The sequence below is a fragment of the Tamandua tetradactyla genome, chromosome 7, assembly GCF_023851605.1.
Source record: "Tamandua tetradactyla isolate mTamTet1 chromosome 7, mTamTet1.pri, whole genome shotgun sequence".
Lineage (NCBI taxonomy): Eukaryota > Metazoa > Chordata > Mammalia > Pilosa > Myrmecophagidae > Tamandua > Tamandua tetradactyla.
Genome location: NC_135333.1, coordinates 172,035,589 through 172,052,200, shown reverse-complemented (window position 1 = coordinate 172,052,200; position 16,612 = coordinate 172,035,589). Strand labels below are relative to the sequence as shown.

Genomic DNA, 16,612 nt, shown 5'->3' with positions numbered 1-16,612 from the left:
CCGAGCCCCCCTCCCGCACCCGGCGCCCGACCCCGCTCCGCACCCGACGCCCGACCCCGCTCCGCACCCGGCGCCCGAGCCCCTCCCGCACCTGGCGCCCGAGCCCCTCCCGCACCCGGTGCCCAAGCCCCTCCCGCACATGGCGCCCGACCCCCCTTCCGCACCCGGTGCTTGAGCCCCCTCCCGCACCTGGCGCCCGAGACCCCTCCCGCACCCGGCACCCGAGACCCCCTCCCGCACCCGGCGCCCGAGCCCCTCCCGCACCTGGCGCCCGAGCCCCCCTCCTGCACCCGGCGCCCGAGCCCCCCTCCCGCACCCGGCGCCCGACCCCCCTCCCGCACCCGGCGCCCGACCCCGCTCCGCACCCGGCGCCCGAGCCCCTCCCGCACCTGGCGCCCTAGCCCTCCCGCACCCGGTGCCCGAGCCCCTCCCGCACCTGGCGCCCGACCCCCCTCCCGCAGCCCGCTCCCGACCCTCCCCCCGCACCCGGCGCTCAGGCAGGGCAGCACGGGGTGGGGGGCCACGCTGACCGCAGCACAGAGGGGCACCTTCCCCACGCCGGGGCAAAGGCCAAGGGCGCCGGGCGCCCAGCACACTGGGCGAGGGGCGCGGTGAGAAGGAAAAGGCTGCTGAACGCAGGACGGCTACGGCAGGGGTGACACAGGCCCCGGGGCCACCCTAGGCTCCCAACCGCAGTCTCAAACCCCAATTTCTGTATCTGTAAAACGGGGGACAGCTCCTGCTTGCAGGCTGGCTGTGAGGGTCACATTCCACAGGAAGGAGCACAGCTTTGAGGTGGCTCGGGGTTTTCAGGCCTCCTACGACCCAGTGATTTCTGAGTCCCCTAGCCCACCCCGAGCAAACACACCCTAAAGCAAAGGCAGCTGCCAAGGGGCCCGGGTCTCCGCCATCCTCTCCCGCGGCGACCTGGTAGGTACCCGTGGCTGACCGATCCAGGACGCCGCCTACCTTGGGTGCCACAACATTTACACTAAACTTGGCGTGCACTTGGAAATGCAGGCATGGCCAAGTGTGGTCCAAGGGGCCTGTTTCGGCCACAGGGACCCCAGCCAGACCGAGAAACTGTCAACACCACCTACCTCCAACTTTGTTCGCTGGGCCACCCGCTTCCCCAGGGCTGTTCAGCCTCAGGCTGGAGCACGAAGGGTTCACCACGCTTTCCTCTCCACAGGGGAAGGGAAGGGTTTGTTTTTACATTAAAAAAAAATTACTTGCTACGGAAACCAAAGTCAGGAAGGTGAGGGGAAATCCATCACTTGATTTGTGCTATATTCAAATAGGGCTGCGCTAACGCCCTGTCGCCGTCCTGTCAACTACTCATCTGTCAGGTGCAGAGTCCCTACGAGGCACAGGGCTACACACAAGGACATTATAGATGAAAAGCAAAACAGATGCTACATACCTCTCAGTACTTAGAGACCTATGAAAAATAAATCCTTCTCCCTCCTCGAATGCGAGGCACAATTGGGTAACGGATATTGAACAAAAGGCAGAGCATCTACAGCTAAATGAGTCACTTTCAGGAATAATCTTCCGAGAACCTGATGCTTTCTGCCCTCCGTTTTCTTTTGGTGCTAAGTAAATCCACATCCTAAATCTACGCGCCTTCTCTCCTCCCATTAGCACTGATGGGAAGTTTGTTTCCTCCATGCTTTAGGTCTTAGCCTGCAAGCTTCATGGCCACCGACCAGCCCTGACGTTATCAGACCAAAAGGCCCCTCAGCGAGTGGAACCGAACTTGCAGTGTGCCCCTCCCACTGTGCAGTACCGAGTTCACCAAGGATGTCCTTAGAAGGGAAACGAATCTTAGATCAGGCATGAATTTTGGATACACACTAGGATAGAAACCTGGAACCCTTTTCAAACCCCTCTTTAGAAACTCTTGTAAATTTAAAAGATAGCAAAAATAGAATATTGAGGAGGGACATTCCGTAGAAAACCTGTCTTTACCACAAAAGAAAGTTCTCAAAGGAAAATAAAGCATTGACAGATTAGTGACAACACACCAAAACTCAGCTCACCTCACCCATCAGCTGGGAAAGAGAGGGATCTATGAACCTCTGATAAATGGAATTTACTGCTACTCGAGAAAAATGTCGGAGAGAGTCAACGCCCTGCTTTGCCCTCTCAGTTCTGGGCCCTCTCGAGTAAGAATGCAAGCTGGTTTGCTCATGGCACGCTGAAAATGAACTACAGGATATCAAACAAGGAAGTTGTGCACATTTATTTATGGGGACGATGGCAAGGCAAACACTTTGCTCCCTGGGAAGTTAAACATTATCTTTCTGATTTTTCAAGGAAACCTTTAAAAGAATGAAACTTTAATTTGCCAGCCATTTATATATTCTTCCTAAAGTTCCTGTCAGCTTTTATGGTTAAAACTGGACATCATCTCTTATGACGCTGAGCTGTTCAGAGGAGAAAGTGATATGATGTACAGTGAAAGTTTCCCCGACAGGCTGTTCACATGCTCACAGCACTACAAAATTCTATCATTCCAGGTCTCTCTCTTCTTTTTCCTTCATGCTTTCCTTGCTCTAGAACTGTAAGGCGTGTGCATGCTTTTTTATTGCAGAAATTCCCTCCTTGTGGCACCAGGGAGGGCTCTCTCCGGCAGGCCCTGGGGAGATGCCCAGGTTGCAGCCCGGCTCTGCCCACTGTTAGGCAAGAGGTCTCAGGCAGCTATCAACCCTCCCACCCTCTATTTCCTCATCAGTAGATCAGAAAATGGTATCTCATAAAATTATTAGAATTTGTGAGTTATAGCATGGAATGTTCTCATGAACATGTCTGGCACAAAAAAACATCTTCTACATATTTTCTGCTGTGAAACCAGGAGCACCGTGTCCTAAAGCAGGGGCAGAGGTCAGGAGCCCCCCACATGTGGGCGGCCGCACGCCAGCACCTACAGCTCGGGGTGGGGGTCCAGCTTCCCCACCCAAGGATAGAGGGCAGGAGAGGAAAAGGGGCCAGGGCAGGCTTCTCGGAGAACCCTGGGAGAGGTCCTGTACTCTGGCTCTGGGGACTCGCACGCTGTCCTCCCCTCTCCCGGCCCCTGTGCTGGGAGGAAATGCAGGGACTTTGTGAGGTCCCCTGAGCCTGAGACCCCACCCACCCGGGGCAGCCCTGAGGGCGGTCGCAGCGCAGGGACGGGTGTTAGAGGACGGGGGCACCAGGGGCAGGCGGGGGCCAGGCGGGGGCCAGGCGGGGGCCAGGTGGGCCGGCTCTTCAGGCTCCCGGCTGCACACCTTGGGGACACAGGAGCATCTAAGGCCACGTGGCCAGGCAGGGCCTGATGTTCCCCAGGGGAGACGGCCCCCCTCCCCGCGCTCCCCCAGGCCACAGGCACGGCCAGGGCGGGGGCTGACAGGCTGGCCTCCAGACGCCCAGAGGACTGATGGGTGGGCTGCCATGAGGATTCTTGTGGCATTGAGCAAGGACATGCTTCTAAGACGGTAGCGATTATCTTCCCAGGCAAACAGGTTCCATGTCTTGGTGAAAGGGGCCCAGGCAAAGGGGATCTACAGCTGGGACTAGAAAGGGCTTTGCAAACGCAGGGAGAATGTTTCTGTGGACCCACCGTGGGCGTGTGCAAGGGTCCAGGGTCAGTGGCGATCGCTGGGTCACCCATTTAGGTCACCCAGCACCTGCAGCCTCAGGGAGAAGGGGGGAGGGCACGCAGCACTTCCACCTAGACACCAGAGGGTCAGAGGGAGACGCCGTAACCATGCGCGCACACATGCACACACGCACACACGCTCGTGGACACACATGCACACACGTTCACAGACACACATGCACACACAGGCTCACAGACACAGACACACACGCACACATGTGTACAGAGACATGCACACCCACCCACACATGCTCACGCACAGACACACTCACGGACACATGCACACACTCATGCATAGTCACATACTCACAGATGCACATGCTCGCACGATGCACACGCTCCCGCACATGCACACACACGCTCACACACATGTGCACACACTCATGCACATGCGCAAACACACACGCGTGCACACTCCTAGTGAAGCCACTACAGTGAAAGGAGTAGCTCTCCCGACACGTGGCGGCACAGCGGTGAGAGGGTGGAGCGGTGCAGCCCTCCCGGCACCTTTCAGAGCAGACTCCCTTCCCAGTCCCGCACACATGCACCCCACAAATCTTAAGTACCAGGCAGGACTGACTTTCAAAAGGTTAGGATTTGTTTCTCAAAGCAAACTGTCCCGATCTGTATAAACTCATAGCTATGGGTTGAATTGTGACCCCCAAAAGCCGTGCTCAGTCCTAATCGGGCCCAGGACTGTGAGCTTATTTGGAAACAGAGGACTTGAAGGTGTGACTCGTTAAGATGAGGCCAAAGTGGATTCAGGTGGACCGCTTAAGAAAGGAGAAGACACAGGGAGAGGACAGGGTGTGGGGGGGGGGGGTGGAGGCAGAGATAGGGGGTGCATCCACGAGCCCAGGCAGGCCAGAGGTCACCCGCAAACCCAAGACACTTCAGGAGGCACCGAGGTTCCCCCGTCCCCGCCACAGGCTTCAGAAGGACCCGTGCCGCTGGCCCAGGGACCCCAGAGACCACTCACTCGCCATCCAAGCCATCCAGCCCGTGACCCTTTCCACAGCGGCCCTAGGAAGGGAGGGGCCTGGCGGCCGGTCAGTAGGTCCGGGGTGGGGGAAGCAAAGCGCCTGGCCAGGGGCAGCTCTAGGTCTCCCCGTCCGCTTTTGAGCTCCTAAGCCCACTGGGTGCCTGCTCCTCTCCCCACACGCTCAGCCACCCCAATAAGGACACAGGTCGTACCTGGAAGTTGGCCACAATGCCCATGCCAATGCAGCCCACCAGGCCAAGCACTAACGAAACCAAGTTAAAGACAGGAGTGCTGAAGTAGGACGTTTGGTTTTGCTTCTCTACTATTTTATATCTCGTGTACATGGTGGCTGCACCTGAAAACAAAAAGCACGCATCAATTTCCATGTACGGTTTATTTTTAGAATGAAAACAGACAGTTTTGCATCACTTTTTAAAAAACTTACGTTTTCAATTTCCTGCTTACAACAGTGTCCCCACTTGTCCAGCCCCGCCCGTCCCCACCCATCTGACTCTCCTTCTGTGCGATGGAGACTCTCACCTCACACTCACACACACACACACACAAAACCATTGTGGTTAACAGCCTCTCCACAGAAATGCTGTCACAGTACACGTGTGGTTCTATGATGTGTTTTCCCTCAACAGCGCAGCACGGAGGGACTCCACGTCAGTACAGGGTTCTCCATCGTTCTCAGGGTCTCATCGCGGGCCATGCCATGGCACCGTCCTTATCCCATCGTTCCTCTAACAGCTCCCGTTTTCCCTACTACAAACAATGCTCACGAACATCCTTGTCTGAAATTGTCTGGGCACCCCTTCAAGTGTTTCTGAGAGACCAATTCCTGGAAGTGGGATTGCTGGTCAAAACCTGCACGATGGAGAGGCTGAGAAATAACTCCAAATTGCCCTGCAGTGGCCTGCAGCACAGGTGCTCCCGGCACAGGGAATGAGCACAATTCTGTACGCCCTTCCCTTTTGAATTACTGTCAGTCTAATGAGTGAAAAACGGTAATCCGTTAGTTTAATTTGCATTTTCCTGATAATTAGTGAGACTGAACAGCTATTTTATATTTTATATTTCTTCTCCTTAGCATTTGCATTTCTTCTTCTGGGAATTGCAGAAGAATTCTTATTTTTCTCCTGGACTTGCTTATTCATTTCTAATTTGTACTTAATTTTTACACATGATGGACATCATCGCTCTTATTGTCTATTATAAATCTTGCTTAGCCTTGTTTCTAAATGATGTCTTTCATCATTTAGAAGTTTAAACTTTTTACTCACTCTGTCAGCCCTTGCCTACCCAGCTTCTGTGTTTGGTATAAGCTGAGATAAAACTTTTCCATCCCAAGGCTTTCAAGTTACTCTCCTACAATTTAATCTCTGGGTTTTTTGTCTGTCTGTTTGTTTGTTTTCATGTTTAGCTCTTTAGTGGCAATTGAGTTTTGTGTCTGGTGGGATAAGGCATTAAAGATACGTTGTTCCAAAGAGCGGGTCAATTGGCCAAATACGACTTCCTGGTTGGGAGACAGTCTCCACAAGTCAGGGTCTTTTCCCTGCAGCTTGGGGTGGCTGCAGCTGGGACACAGGACCTGCCACATCGCAGGCCCTCAGACAAAGGGCGCTGAGTAAACGAGCTAGCGACCTTTGAGATGCAGAGCTCAGTAAAATTATAGAGAAACTCATAAATATGCAAGGAAAGGATCAAAAACATGTTCACTTCAGCCTTCTAATTGCAAAATATCAGAAACAACCTAAAGGTTCAAAAAAAGGGGGATAAATTTTAAAATGATAGTGTGCCCTTGTGAATGAGTACAGGCATGTGCTGAACAAGGTGGAGTTCTATGCACTGATACAATGTGACAGTCATAATGTTGAATAGTTTACTTCACTTGTGATTGTGACTTTTCATTTATTTATAATAATTATTGTTTACTCACCAAGAAATGCAGAGAAGTTTATCATGAATCCAAAAATACCACTCTCTGGAGGAGTTGTTCCTGTATCACTAAAGAATAAATGAAATGCCAGAATTATTAAAAATGAAATTCTAGCTCAGACCCCTGGGCAGGGATGGATTTGGCAGGTTTTACATTGTGTTCTGAGTATTCACCCACTTTGAATTCTACAATTTGGCCTGATTTTGTCCTAAAGCATTTCTATGTCAGCTCTGAAAAATCTAAAATTTACTTTTCTACAAGAGAGTACTTTTGCCCCCCCATACCAAAAAGCCAGGGGATGTTTAAAGTGACCGGTGGGGGTTCTTCTCAAATGACTGAACCTGATAAACTTCATGTGTCCTCAGACCTCACTGAATGATAGAGCACGACCATTAAAACAAAAAACAGATCTAAAACCACATTTGGAAATTGTATTATGGGGATATTATAACAACCTAAATACATCTTTAAATTTTTATTTAATAAATACATCATTTTTGTTTTTTGAAGAATTTGATTTAGGCACACTGGTTTACACTGGTGAAAATACCATGTCGAAAGGATGAGTTGTTACCGTTATGAGTTATTATCATTCACGTCTATTGGTAGTTTTGGAAACAACAGGGAGTTGAGTGTATATATAAAGTGATTATTTAAACAAAAAACAGTTTCTATAAAACAGATGTATTGTAGCAATTAATTAATGAATCGTGAGTTGTTTCTGACATGCTCTGTCCCTACATTTTCATACCACTCACGCAGAGCAACTTTTCCCGCCTAAAACTGATGAGAAAGGGCCCCTGAGTGACAACGTGTGCCCATCCTGAGGGTTTCCATATCCGAAAGCAGCTCTGAAATCTAAGTCCTGGAAGACACTGATCACACTGAAAAGACGCACTGCGGGGCGTGTGAGAATTTCACCAGAGCCCGCCTGTGCAAGGACAGGGGCATGGAACACGCGCAGGAGCAGGGAAGGGTTACCGCTCCCTCTGACAACCACGACCTTCGTTCCCACTCGTCCCAGTCTCGCCATCACTCCTACACTAAAGGGACCCGAAAGGCCTCGTATTTACACGACCTCCTCCCTCCACCACCACCGAGCCCTGCCGAGGGGCACTGCCATGTGAGCGCGCCACGGCGCCGGGGGACAACACGGGGGGACCCAGCCCAGCACACAGGAGGCAGCAGCAGCCGGACCCCTGGGCAGCCCTCTTCCCCGAAGAGTCACCCCAGGGGGAAAAGGAGACTTTCCTCCCTTGGTCTCAGGGCCTAAAGAGGCAGCGAGCAGGTGGCTCAGCCGGGGACAGCTGCTCCACAGGCCCGGGCGCATCCAGCCCTGCGCACCCAGCACCTGCCGGAGCGGGAGGGAGGCAGGGACGCGGGGAAGAGCGCTGCGTCTGCCCGTCTGCGGAAAGGGGGGCAGGACAGGAGGGGCAGAAGGATGTTTAGGGGCCCCCAGCGGGAGTCGGAAGGCCAGACGCGGGGACTCGCTATCGATGGCAAACCACGACATCGGTCCAAGGCCCAGATGTGCAGTTCTCACAGGAGCAAACGCGTACCTTCCGTGTCTTTAAAACCTTACAGACGGAATCCACAGAACTCTGCAAACAGCCATTCTATATGTACCTGCTGAATCAGCACTGGCAAAAACAAACAAATTAAAAAACCCTCCAGCCTATTAAATGCCATGTATTGAAGATTTACAATGTACAACGTATCATTTCAACTTCACAACCCTGAGACGGGTCTGATACCTGCCCCATTTTACTAACAAAGGAAACTGGCCGTACGAGATGACGTAAGGTGGCCAAGGTCCATGTTTCAATCGAAGTCTGGCTCTAAGACTTCTCTACTCCAACTGGACTCTCACAGCAGACAAGGAACAAAGAAAGCAATTACAAGGATGATGGGAGGTGACGAATCCTGAGTCTACAGGCCCCCATCCACACATGATGACAACAGGCCCCCAAATCCTACACGTTTGCGTTACATTCATCACAGGCAGTGTCAATACAACAAAGATCGGGGGAAACAATAACCAGCTGTCTGATTAAAAGCATCCATCTTCCAGGGGTGAAAGTCTCCCTGGCAACGTGGGAGAAGACTCCCACAGATGACTCCAGACCTAGCACCATGGGATTAGCAATTCCATCCTGACCAAAAGGGGGAAAAGAAGTGTAATTAATAAAGTATCAGTGACAGAGAAAATTCAAATAGAGTCAAGAGGCTACTCTGGAGTTCGCTCTTATACAAGCTTCAGGTAGACCTTGCTACCTATTATAACCTGCCAACCCCCAACCAGGACCATTCCAGCCAATCCTAAAGAACACCTAAGATAATATATAAGATTCCACGAGGGTTCCATGCACTAGGGTAACTTTCCAGAAACCTACAACTTCCAGATGGGTCCCTGGTCCAGATAAGTCCTGAAACCAAGCCCAGGCTCTCCAGAACATCAGATAGTTCCATCTCTCTACTCCATATTAGTGAAAGACCCTTCCAATATGAGAAATTTAGAATGGCCATAGCCAAAATACCCCTAAAGAGAGGAATTAAAGGTGATGGTGGAATTACACAGAGAAGATAGGATTTAACAAATGAATATGAATGCTGAATCATTAAATTGATATCTCTTTTAGTCCCCAATATTTTAAAGAAGCTAGAAGTAAAAATCTAAAATTGTGAAATTGTAACCCATGTCAAACTCTGAAATATGTTCTACTACTAATTGTGGTGCTGTGCTTTGAAATTTATAGCTTTTTTGTATATATGTTATTTTTCACACACACACACAAAAGAAGTCGATTGTGATGATAAAAAAATATTTAAGCCCTTTAGCCTCCTATATTCTGGAGCAGCTAGAAGGAAAAATATGAGGATTGTATGGTAGCCCATGACAAACTCTGGAATCTGTCCTGTAACTTCTTATTGAAGAGTGCTTTGAAAACTATTGCTTTTTTATTTCTTTGCTGTATATATGTTATACTATACAATAAAAAAAAAGTTTAAAAGAAGCCTCCATCTTTAAAAAAATTGATTTGGCTCTCAGATATAAATTTATTGTATAAAATGCATTCATTTCTTTACAAAATATTATGGAACACCTACTTTATGGTACACACAGTCTGAGCCATAACTTTCCCAACCTATCATAAGAATTGTCATATTTTTTGATTTCCACAAAATGACAAAATGGTACCTAATTATGTTAGTTGAAATTTTTAAAGAATATTTCAAGAAAATTTTCTGTGCCAGTTTGAATCTGTGATGCACCCCAGAAAAGCCATGTCCTCTAATCTTCATTCATTATTGCTGGAAGAGAACTTTTTGATTATCTATGGAGATGTAACCCACCCAATTATGGGTGGTAACTTTCGATGAGGTGGTTTCCAAGGAGATGTGTCTCCACCCATTCAAGGTGGGGTTCCTCACTGGAGCCCTTTAAGAGAAAACCATTTTGGAAAGAGCCACGAGAGCCCACATAGCCAGAGACCTTTGGAGATGAAGAAGGAAAACACCCTCAGGGGAGCTTCATGAAACAAAAAGCTTGGAGAGAAAACTAGCAGAGGCCGCCATGCTCACCATGTGCCTTTCCAGTTGAGAGAGAAACCCTGAACTTCTTGAACCAAGGTATCTTTCCCTGGATGCCTTAGATTGGTCATTTCTATGGCCTTGCTTTAATTTGGACATTTTTACAGCCTTAGAATTGTAAACTTGTAACTTAATAAATCCCCCTTTTTAAAAGCCACTGTCTTCCAAACTGAGAGTGATATTGAGATGTTCCCAGATAAACAAAAGCCAGGCCACCAGACCCGGCCTACAAGCAGTGCTAAGGGGAGCTCCTTCAGCCTGAAAGGAAAGGACACCAGGCAGCGGACTGAAGCCTGAAAAGTAATGATAAATCTATGGCTTAGGAAATACAACCTAGCACGGTTTGTGTATATCATTGAAGGCAAGCTGGCACCAAAGTAAATGAAATTGTTACAGACTTAGGACAGTAAATTTAAGCCTTATGATAACTACAAGAAAAAAGTGAAGAATACAAAAGCTCCTAAGAATGAAATTGGGGTACAGGTTGCCCGGACAGCAGCAGGCAGGACGGGGAGTGAATGGACACTGCATTAGGGCTTCTGTTTGGGCAGACGGGAAAGTTTAATTACGGCAGGAGGTTAAGGGCACCACAGCACAGTCAGTGTGGTTAACCCCACGGAATGGCATGCCTGCCAGGAAAGTTTCCATTGCATATATGCTCCCACAATTGTTTTTTTAAAAGGAGGAAGTAAAGAGACAATGGTAATTAAAGGCAGTGGATGATCCTGGTCCGGATGTAAGAAGGGAGGAGAGAAGGCTCAAAAGTACTGGGACATATGAAAACTTGAACATAGACTGTAAGCTGTACATCAGCGTTGAATTTCTCAAACTTGACAAGTGCACAGTGAATAACCATTTTCTTAGGAAATGAACATGCCAGTATCAAGGGTTCAAGGAACGTGAATGCATATAAGCTACATCAAGTGTTCAGAAAATGGATTGATAAATAGACAGATGGTGGATTTACATTTATGGAGAAACTGATAGAATGATACAGCAAATGTGGCAAAATGTTAAAATTAGTGGATATGGGTTTAGGGGCACGCTGGCGTACTCTGTAGGGAGAAAATATTTCAAAATAAAAAGTTCCACATTAAAAGAAAAAAAAATGAACGGGCTCTTGCCTTCAATGAAAACTGCTCTTCTAAGTCAATTTATCATTTTGCATCATAAACAGATGTTGCATCCCATTTTCTGCCTGATGTCAGAATCCAGGTGAACATTCCACCAAGGGGGTGAATGAAAGACCCTGGGGGTTACCTTTTTTTTTTATTAATGCTCAAACTAACTGAATCCCATTGCCTCAGGGCAGAGATGAGTACTGGGTTGGCACAGCTGTAGCTGGGCATCGGCTCCCAGAACCTGGTCCGGGTAGTGTCTCTGCCCAGCACGCCCCTGGCAGGTGAGTCTACACCTTGTGGGCTGAGCCCCGTGACCCGGGCACTGGCCCGCTCCGTCCCACCTCACCGCCTCCTTGTTAATTAGCCACTTCCTGGAAACTGCGAAGGAGATAAGGAGGGCGACTGTTCATCTGTCTGCGGTTTAGAAGCTGTTGAAGCTGTTATTGTGTACACAGTTGTTTCCAGGGTAGGTTGTGCCCGGGAAATCAGTTTATGTCCACATTTCCTGTATTTATATTTCTACAAGTTGAGCTGACTGTGGAAAATTCCAAGTAGTTCATGTAACATTCTTCCCCAAACTAATGCAGAAGACTTAGCCAAAGCATAATCACTTGATGTTCAAAGGGATGAAGCAATATAAAGAAAACATGCTGGATAATATAAGCCTTTCCCCAAGCCTGACAAAGTCTGTTCTTTAAATCATCGATACATGTGCTTCTATTACCTCAAAACCGAGAGTTAGGGCGTCTTTGGGGGGACTTAGATGCTGACAAGTTCATTATCTGCCATCTCCAGCGTAAGCCTTATTAGATTGTCCTGAACCATGGCTCAGAAACTTGATCAGAACTTAGAAGTTAAAAAATAATAATAATAAAGCTAAAAAAATAAGAAGAGACCATTTCCTTTATATTCACAATAAACAAAGACATTATATAAAAGGAATAGTAACGCTAAAATATCATCTTAGGGTCTATTAGATACTTTTAATCATTAAGGCTAACAATTTTGTCAGCTTCACTTGGTGATGATTATTCTTGAATGGAGACATCGTACAACTGCATCAATTATTTTCAAAATTAAAAATGTTTCTACTGTGAGGGTTGTTCAGTGGTAGGATTCTCGCCTGCCATGCAGGAGACCCAGGTTCAATTCCGGGCCCATGCACCTCCCAAAAACAAAACAGACAAGCAAACAAACAAAAATTCAACAAATGGTGCTGCAATAAGGGGATACTCACAAAGAAAAAGAATGAAATGTGACCCCCCACCATACAGCACATAAAAAAAAGTTTCTACTCATAAATGTAAACAACCCGTTTTCTCTTCTTCAGTCAATCCTCCTCTTTATTCACCCATTTAGCAAAATAAAAATAATAATAATAAGCACTTACTAAGTGTCAGAAACTGGTAGGTGATGGGGAAATAAATAAAAAGATAACAATTCACTACCTTCAGGAAGCTTAACATGTAACGAACACAACTCATATTCACAGTGACAGCAAAGGGGACAGAACAGAGAGCCCCTCTGCCATGGGGGACAGGAGAATACAAGTAACTTACCTAGAGTGACAAGGGCTGGGAAGGAAAATGCAGCTGGATAAGCAGACAGGGAGAAATGGGGGAGCTGCCTTAGAGCAGGGCCATCTGGAGGGGCTGCTTTGAACAGATGTAAATGAAGTAAGGGAACGAGCACAGGAATACCTTAGTGCTTCAGTGTGCTAAAGCAGCCGGAATGCAGCGTACCAGAAATGGGTTGGCTTTTACAATGGGGATTTATTAACTTACAAGTTCTTTACAGTGCTTACGCTGTGAAAATGTCCAAATTAAGGTATCACCAGGATGATACCTGGACTCTGAAGAAAGGTTGTGGGCATCAGGGATGCCTCTGTCATGGGAAAGCACATGGCCGGCATCTGTTGGTCCTTCTCTCCTGACTCTCACGGCCTTTAAGCTTCTGGGTCCATTGACTTCCTCTCTGAGTTTCTGTGGGTCCTCTCTGAGTTTCTCTGGGGCTTTTCTCTCTGAGCTTTTTCAGCTTTTCCTGTCTTTTCGCCTCTCATAAAGGGCTCCAGTAAAAGGTTTAAGATCCCTCTTGAGTAGGGTGAGTCACATCTCAATTGAAATAACTTAATCAAAAGGTCCTACCTAAACAGGTCTGCACCCAGAGGAACGGATTAAAACAACATGGCCTCTTCTGGGGTACACAACAGCTTCAGACCAGCACACTATACTCTCTGGCCCCCCAAAAGACATGTTCTTTCCATATGCAAAATACATTCATTCCATCACAATATCACAAAAGTTTTAAATCATTTCAGTAACAAAGCCTTAAAATCAGTTGCAGGCACAGCTTGTCCTAAAACAAAATTCTCCTCCAGCTCTGAACCCAGGAAAGTTAGAACAAGTTCTCTGTTCCCAATACACAAAGCAGGGACAGTCACAGAATAAATGTTCCCATTTCCGTAGAGAGAAATGAGAAGGAAAACAGGGGTCATGGGTCCCAAACAGTTCCAAAACCTGCAGGGCATACTTCATTAGACTTCCAGGTCTGAAATTCATCCACAGAATGATGTTTTATCTTCAGGACTTCAGAGAGTCACAGTCTCACCCTTTCCAAGAGCTTGAACAGCAGCCCTGCTCTCTCCAAACTCTGCAGTGAGAGCTCCAACACCTCCATACACTGGGGAGTCCACCACATTCTCTGCCCCATCCCCCCCAAGCATCTGGGTAGTAGCCGGACTCTCTGCCATCCCCTGAGCACAGGCTCTATCCTGTTAGAACAGTTGAGGTGGGGGCAGCAGACTTCCCCTAATCCCCAGGTTTACTGGCTTGAAATTGTTATGTACCCCCAAAAAATCATGTTCTTTCAATCCAATCTTAAGGTCCATTATTGGGTGGGGCATTTTGATTAGGTTATTTCCATGAAGATGTGACCCCACCCATTCAGGGTAGGTCTTAATGAGCTTGCTGGGGTCCTTTAAGAGAGCTGATATAGGGAGCAAGGAGAGTTCAGACCCTTGTAGACAAAAAGCACCCTGGGAAATGCTAAGCTAAGAGATGAAATCCAGAGTTTGCCCGAGAGAAGCTAAGAAAGAGATGCTTGGAAAAAGAAAATGTACCAGGAGAGGCCAGAAGGACCTACAGGGGCTGAGAGAGCCATTTTGGAAACCAACCCAGGAGAGAAGGGCCAGCACACATCGCCATGTGCATTCCCATGTGACAGAGAAACCCCAGATGTGATTGGCCTTTCTTGATGAAGGTATCCTTTTGTTGATGCCTCAATTTGGACATTTTCATGGCCTTAGAAGTGTACATTTGTAGTCCAATAAATCCCCTTTGTAAAAGCCAAGCCACTTCTGGTATATTGCACTTTAGCAGCTTCGGCAAACTGAAACACCAGGGAATGTACTCCCCTTTCTCTGAGCCTGGGGCAGCAGCACTCTTCCTGAACAATGGGACAGCCAAGCTCCCCTCAATTCCCCAGGCATCTGAGGGACCTGGGGTGGTAACCCCCTTCCTGAACAACAGGGTGGAAGGCATACCTTCTTCAAACTCCAGGACAAACTCACCCTCTCCATATATAAGTGTGGGTCTGCTTTCCTGGCCTGAGGTGTCTTAACTTCAGACCTTGGCTTCCATGGTTCTGCTTTTGAAGTGATTTATCCTTCATTCTGTCCCTTTTAATCCAGGCTGGCAGTGGATCTGTTCATACAGATCTCAAAAAAAAAAAAAAGTGTTGGTTTTGCATGTAGCACACAGGAGTCCCAACCATCAGACAATAGAACTTGCCACAAGTCTTTCCTGGTTCCAGTGACCTCCTCTTGGGTCTAAGTCTCCGGTATTGGATGGACAACTGCATTTCCAATCCTGGCTTTTTCTGAAATGGCCAACTGGTTCCACAATTGGTTAAAACTTCTCCTGGGGCACTACTCTCTGGGGACTTGTTTTCCAAAAGCTCAGAATTTTCCAAACTATCAATTTCTGGTTTCTTTGAACCCAACAGTTCAGTTCTCAGCTCATCCTTTTCCTCTGTCTTTTATTATAAGCTGCAAGGAGAAGCCAGGAGGCATTTTCCACATTTAGCCTGGAAATTTCTTCAGCTAAATATCGAAGTTCAGCATTTTCAAATCCTGTCCTCCATACCACATTAGGACTCAATTTTGCCAAGTTCTCTGCCACTTTAAAATGAGGGTCACCTTTCTTCCAGTTTGCAATGAGACCATTCATCATTTCTCTCTAGACCTCACTGAAAGCACCTTTAGCACCTGTATTTCTACCCACAGTCTCTTCAAAGCAATCTAGGCCTTTTCTATCAAGCAAGTCACAATTCTTCTAGAATCTTCCCTTTATCCATTTATACAACCATTTCTGGAGTCAGTCAAGTCCCACCTTGAAGGGGATGGAGGTGACCGGTGTCACTGGGGCTTCCGAACATGGCGAAGCCCGGGCTGAAGCCATGTCTGCTGCATGGCAACCACAGTCACGAACAGCATGGCATGGTGGCCTCCTGCCTCGAGGAGCTGAGGAACAAGGGCTGTCACATTCTAGCTATTGATAAGCCCCTGGCACCAGTTACCCTTGTCCTGGCAGAGGATGGCACCACAGTGGATGATGATGATTACTTCCTGTGTCTACCTATTACAATGGCAGGGGCTGATGATGAGAAGTGGGCATAAAACAACCCAGATGGAGGTAGAGCTTGGGTTTCCCAGGAATCCTCTGATATAGATGAAACAGCAGGGAAGGTCTGAAGTAGAAGAACGCGGCCAGGCAGCTGAAGAAAGAGCCACCCAACATCATTCTGCTGTCAGAGGAGGACCTTCAAATGTTCGTCAATGTTCCATGCTCAGACCTGGCTCAGGAATTATGCCAAAGTCATGTCACCCTCTAGGGGCTCCAGAACATCCCCAAGCGGGTCCTTGACCAGAGGGAGGAAGCCCGACAGTCCAGACACCTCCTGGAGCTTTATCTGTAGGCTCTGGAGAAGGAAGACAGCATCTTGTCAAAGAGAAAGAATCCAAAGCTGAGTTTGGTGAAGAGATGGATGTAGCTGACACAAGTATTACAGAGAGATGTTCTCCAAGACTGCCCTTACAAGCCAGATCCTTACTGCACTGGAGGAGAAGCTGGCCCCAGAGCTGGGTTTACCTAGTAAGAATTTGGAGGTGGGCAACAACCAGAGACACTAAACTCCAGAAAGTGGCATGCCATAGAGATGTAGCAATGCTGTGCAGACTCATGTATGGGATTTTATTTTCCACCTCCACCAACCCTGGATCATAGCTACCAATTTGACTATTCTATGTCAAGACCCTTACAAATATCCAATCTAAATCA

At 48.0% G+C, this 16,612-nt stretch overlaps 1 protein-coding gene and 1 pseudogene across 2 annotated transcripts in view; one reads left to right on the top strand and one right to left on the bottom strand.

Annotated features, from left to right (window-relative positions):
* DRAM1 (DNA damage regulated autophagy modulator 1) overlaps nt 1–16,612 on the bottom strand; it is a 44,154-nt gene that overhangs the window by 14,097 nt on the left and 13,445 nt on the right. For both annotated transcript variants that reach the window (XR_013155962.1, XM_077111805.1), the window contains exons 2-3: nt 6,565–6,632; nt 4,835–4,977 (exon numbers count right to left, since the gene is read on the bottom strand). Coding sequence is in view for 1 of the 2 variants with exons in the window: in XM_077111805.1 (XP_076967920.1) it covers nt 4,835–4,977; nt 6,565–6,632 (211 nt within the window). In the remaining variant the exon portion in view is untranslated. The remainder of the gene's footprint in view (nt 1–4,834; nt 4,978–6,564; nt 6,633–16,612) is intronic.
* Nucleotides 15,675–16,464, top strand: LOC143642869 (DNA fragmentation factor subunit alpha pseudogene; annotated as a pseudogene).